Source organism: Geospiza fortis, unplaced genomic scaffold, assembly GCF_000277835.1.
Source record: "Geospiza fortis unplaced genomic scaffold, GeoFor_1.0 scaffold11, whole genome shotgun sequence".
Taxonomy (NCBI): domain Eukaryota; kingdom Metazoa; phylum Chordata; class Aves; order Passeriformes; family Thraupidae; genus Geospiza; species Geospiza fortis.
Genome location: NW_005054304.1, coordinates 2,618,353 through 2,623,772, shown reverse-complemented (window position 1 = coordinate 2,623,772; position 5,420 = coordinate 2,618,353). Strand labels below are relative to the sequence as shown.

Here is a 5,420-nt window from a genome sequence, read left to right as displayed (position 1 = left end):
GGCCCATGGCGCAGGCGCCGGGCGGCAGTCGGTGCTGCGGGTAAAGGTGTTTCCATTACCCGCGTCCTTTCTCGGCCCGCATCCGGGCCTCTGGAAGCTGCCAATGCAGCTTGTGCCGGCACAGGGCTGTGGAAGGGATCCGCAGCCATGCCCGGTGCTGTCCCTTGGCGCTCCGGGCTGTTCAGGGCTGCTCGGCCAGCACGGAAGAACCACCACCTTAAGCGCTGCCCAGCGCTGTGTACGCGCTCCCTCCCTCCACTCCCCAGTCACGGTGCTCCTGAGTCTAAGTTTTAATTTTCCTCTTGGTAAGTTCCCGAGAACCTCATAGGAGAACAGCCTTTAAGTCACAAACAAGCTTTTCTTGGACCTTTGATTGAGAGCTCTGCTCGGCAGCAGCAGATCTCGGGGAGCAAAATCCAGAGCTTTGCTCCACATCTCACGTTCCGTATCCTGCTCCCTCCCATGCCTGTGCCACCAGTTACCTTCCCTGTGGAGCTGTCTGCTCCGGGGAGCAGCCCCATTCGGGAACAGCCCCATTCGGAGCCCCGGAGTGCAGCTCTAAAAAGGCAGAGTTCATTCGGTCATGTCCTACTTCTGCGACAGGAACAGGCCGGGGCATTGTTTACTAATTATGAAGCGTTTGGAAGCAGCTCATCTCTACTTTCTCGTTTTAAAGCATGAATGCAGCTCTTCCACGCTTTTACAGCTGTGGATATTGTGTGTGCATACCCTTTTAGAAACAAATGAGCGTTGTGTAAAAAAGCCAGGCCAGCATTTTGAACAAGACGAAAAGAGCACATACGGAGTGGGAGCATGAGTCTCAATGGAACGCTGTAGCAGCTAAACTGTGAGCTGTGCTAGAAAAAACATAGCTGGTAAAGCACTTGGGCTGAATGCAGTCCATGAGCATGTGCAAGTATCAGTATCAAAAAAGTATCGAATACTTCATATGAGGACTGAGCTCCAAAGGAGGATACATATTAAATCAACTTATTGATTGGTACTAACGAGCCGTCATTCACTTTTGGGAAAAAAAAAAAAAAAAAGCTGTGAACTATAAATTAGTTACAGATAGGGAACAACCGTCTCGGACTTTGTCTTAATTATGCTTTCCATCTAGACAATGATAGTATGAGGCAAAGAAAATGTTAGCACCTGTGGGACATCACGAGCGAGAACGAGAGAAAAAACACAATGCAATTATCACCTGTGGTCAGTGAGTAGGAACAAGAGCTGGACTGCATCAAATACTGTAATGGGCATCTCTGGCCCTCCATGGTTCTCCAAACTAATTCAGCTGTATTTTTTGTCAGAGCAACTAAATGCTAGTGGATAGCATAAATTCTTTATAGTGTAGATTTTTAAGCATAAATGGAATAGTACCGTGTGCTAATTTGACCCATTTGTGAAGATTACTAAAATATGGCAGTGTAAAATCCTTGAAATTCACAAGAGTCCATTCATTTCAAAGGCTGGGGAGGATACCTCTTAATTTCATACTCACAACTTTGTGATGGAACACTTTGGGAAATAATGGCCCCAGGATACAATGCTTTGTAACAGTGACAAAACATATAGCAGCTTTCTAAAATAATTTGTTGGGTAAAGTTTGTGCTGTAAAGGAGTGACAGAAAGGAATGCCCATCAGAGATATACATGATTTCCATAATAATCATCAAATTGGCTGACAGTAGAGTAAATAATGTTACTCTGCATTGTGGGTGGTTGCAGACCAGTCTGTTTTTATATATGACCTGCTGATGGACGAGAGGAGAGGGAGCATGCAGCCTCGAGGTATCTCACATATGCATCAGATCCCTAAGGTCTTGCAAGTCAACAGTGATGACACAATCATCAGCAAAATGGGAGTTAGAAGGAAACTCTTTAAACCCTCTGTTAAACCCATGTCAGAGGTAAAAGTGCTTAGACAAAGACAAAAAAAATTCCTTGGAAGGCTGCTATTGTTAGTGATGTTTTGAACAACACAGCTGTGTGTTGGAAATGGTGGGAGCTGATATCAATTCTCTGTAACAAAACATCAGCAAAACTGAAAGTTAAATTCACTAATTTCTAACCCATGTCTCCTTAACATGCAGCCTGGAGACAAAATCAGCCACACATCAGAATATCATCTTCCATAAAAATCAGAATGGTGATCTGAAAAGAGCATAAGCAAGGTAAGATGGAACAAAACATATGATATGCTGGTGTATGCCTGTTGTATAAAATGACTTGAAGAGGGTATTTCCTGAAACCATGCTTGCAGTGAATGTCAAAGGAAAACAACCAAAGCAAAGATAAATACAGAGTTTATGGACAGGATATTGCTACAGCTTCACATGGTCAATCTATGTCATAGTCTCTTAAAAGAGGCTACCAGAAGGCTGTAGAATTTGATGACCTTGAGTAGGGAGTGGCAGAGAAGAAGAGATTTTACTGATATAAAGCCACTTCGAGCCTTAATTAGTGGTAATTAGTGGTAAAAGGGCAACAACTCCTTTTATTGCTCCTTACATAGGTAATTGTTGTGCATAAATAATAGCTTATTATTTCTCCTCAGTGTCCCATCTTTTGTTTTAAATCACAATTCTGCTTCTTCAGAGTGTGACAATATTTTGAACTGGTGGGTCAATTTTAGGAAAACATATATTTAATAACTGGTGGTAGGAATCTAGCATGTTGTTTTGATTAACTGGATAAAGAGTGTAGAATTTCAATTTAGTAGTGAGTTTGCTTTCTTGTTTTATTATGTAAATAGAAGTTGACTTTCTTTATTCTGGGAAAAAATATGTTATTTTTATGTATTTGAATTGGACTGAATGCTATTCTTAGCTACAACTAGAAAGGAATACATTTTTACTTCACATGTTTGAGGCGGGTGGACCAATTTCGCCTGATAGGCCTGTCATAGTAGGACAAATCTAAATTTCAGATCTCCTGGGTTTTTTTGCCAGCTAAAAATCCCCAGGAATAAGACAAACATTCAATTTTAAAAATAATTTTTATGTCAGTGCAGGCAACTCCACACAAAGCATGGGACCCCACTACTTTACAACACTTCAGTGAAATTATAATAGGGAAATTAAAATAACTAAAAACAGCTAAGAAAAATATTATTCTAACTTTAATGCTGAAGACAACTACAGAACAAAGTAAACAAACTATCCATGTAAGGCATACCTATACTTGAAATGCTGCTCCAGTAATCTAAACAGAGATAAGGATTGTTTGTTATTTAAGGTAGTTTTCTTTTTCTTTTAAAACTGATTTTTGAGTAGCATAGGAACTTCTCAGCTAAGTAATATTAGAAAATAAGTATCAGCAGATAATGTGATCTAGCAGGTGGAACACTTGGCTGAAAAACTGAACGTTCAGGATCAGCTCTGAATAGCCTCTCCTGGTCTGCTGTGATTTCAGGCAGATCATCTATAGCATCTCATTTGGAGGGGCCACACTCATTTTCAGACTATTTTCAGAAACCACACTTACCCATGAGCTTTCATGTCAAGCCCCTTCTCCCTGGCCCTGTCTTTACATAATTGTGTTTTCTTACCACCCTTATCTACATGAACAATGAGGACATTATCGTGCTCTTTGATCATGAAATTCTGTGTTTACTCACTTGGGCTCTGTGATTGCTGCCAGATGAGTAACACACATCCTCAGTCTGGTTTCTGAAGCAGGCTCTGAAGTGGATAGGTTTTAAAAAACCCAAATGTTTGCAAAATTGAATACTTCCCAATATACAGCTTTATGAACAGGAGTAATTAAAAATGAGATTTGTAAAGTGGCCACTTATTTCCATACTTGACTTCTCCAGGTCAGTGCATAGGGTCATACAGAAAAAAGCTTGATAGTTACACCACCAGTTATCTTCATCTCAGAGATGCAGTCTGGGCTTTACTGTGGGCCCAACAATAATACATTTAATTGGAGAGGGAATCCAATTTGCCAAAATACAGAAAAAAAAAGATTGAATTGACTCCCAAAGTAGACACTCATTACTAAAATATATATATCTCCCAATCATCTGAGAAAGTCCCATGAAAGCACTCTGAATTGCACTACTGTTAAACCATTGAAACCATGAATTATAGCTAAATTATAAACACAAATATAACTATAAGCCTTTTCTGCCTTCCTCATGAATTTCCTCACATTCTTAACTGAAAATCCAGTGTTGAGTGGTCTTCACAAGGTCTTGCTGTTGCCACAGTTCTTGTTCACAAGACTGTAGTAGTTTATTGAATGAAGACATAAAGGTGAGTCTGTATCCCCTTTACAGAGTACTTCACATGCGGACACAAGCAGGACAGGGTGAGCTACACCAGCCTTCTCAGCTGGTAGACAGCCACCACCACAGCCAATTTTGGATCAAGCAGCCCACAGAGTGCTGCTCTGTGCATCCTCCCTCTGAGAGCCTGCTCAGCCCCTTCCTACAGCTCACAGAGATTTCCATGAGGTGCAGGGGGCCCAAAGATTGGTACAATCATAGAACTATAGAATATGCTGAGTGGGAAGGGACCCACCAGAATCATTGAGTCCAACTCTGGCCCAACACAGGACATCTTAAGAATCCCACCACGTGCCTGAGAGCACTGTCCAAACGCTTCTTGAGCTCTGTCAGGCTTGAGGCTATGACCACTTCGCTGGGAGGCCTTTGCAAGTACCCAGCCACCCTCTGGGTGAAAAACCTTTTCCTGATGCACAATGTAAACCACCGATGACTCAGCTTCATGCTGTTTTCTCAAGTCCTGTCATTGGGTACCACAGAGATCAGTGCCCACACCTCCTCTTCCCCGAACAAACAAGTTGAAGACCACAATGAGGTCTCTCATCAGTCCCCTCCAGGCTGAGCAAACCAAGTGACTACAGCCGCTCCTCATATGGCTTCCCCTCAAAACCCTTCAACACCTTTCTTGCCCTCCTTTGGATGCTCTCTAATAGTTTAATGTCGTTTTTATACTGTGGCACCCAAAGCTGTCCCCAGCACTCGAGGTGAGGCTGCCCCAGTGCAAAGCAGAGCAGGACAATCCCTTCCCTTGATCGGCTGACTGATGCCCCCCAGGACACGGTTGGCTCTCCCGGTTACCAGGGCACTGCTGACTCACATTCAACTTTCCATGGACCAGGACCCCCAGGTCCCTTTGCACAGCGCTGCTCTGTTCCCCAGGCTCCACACAGAGCCAGGGCTGTCCCGTCCCAGGTGCAGACTGCCGCGCTTGCCCCTGGCGCGGTTGGTGACTGTCCATCGGTGACTTGCCGCGGTGTCCCTGTGGAGCACAGGGCTCTCTCGGTAGCGGTACCTGCCCCCGTTCTCCGCTCGGGGGCGCCCGCGGCGCCTCAGCTGAGCCACCTTGCCCGGGCACCGGGCGCACCGGGGCGGCCCCAGCGCCCCGCCCGGCGCCGCTGCCGCGGGC

General features: G+C 44.2%; 1 protein-coding gene across 1 annotated transcript in view; it reads left to right on the top strand.

The window, feature by feature from the left end:
* The first annotated feature begins 147 nt into the window (after nt 1-147).
* ARHGAP10 (Rho GTPase activating protein 10) overlaps nt 148-5,420 on the top strand; it is a 145,468-nt gene continuing 140,195 nt past the window's right edge. Inside the window, exons 1-2 of the mRNA XM_005418204.3 lie at nt 148-238; nt 1,732-1,913. Coding sequence (XP_005418261.2) covers nt 148-238; nt 1,732-1,913 — 273 coding nt within the window. The remainder of the gene's footprint in view (nt 239-1,731; nt 1,914-5,420) is intronic.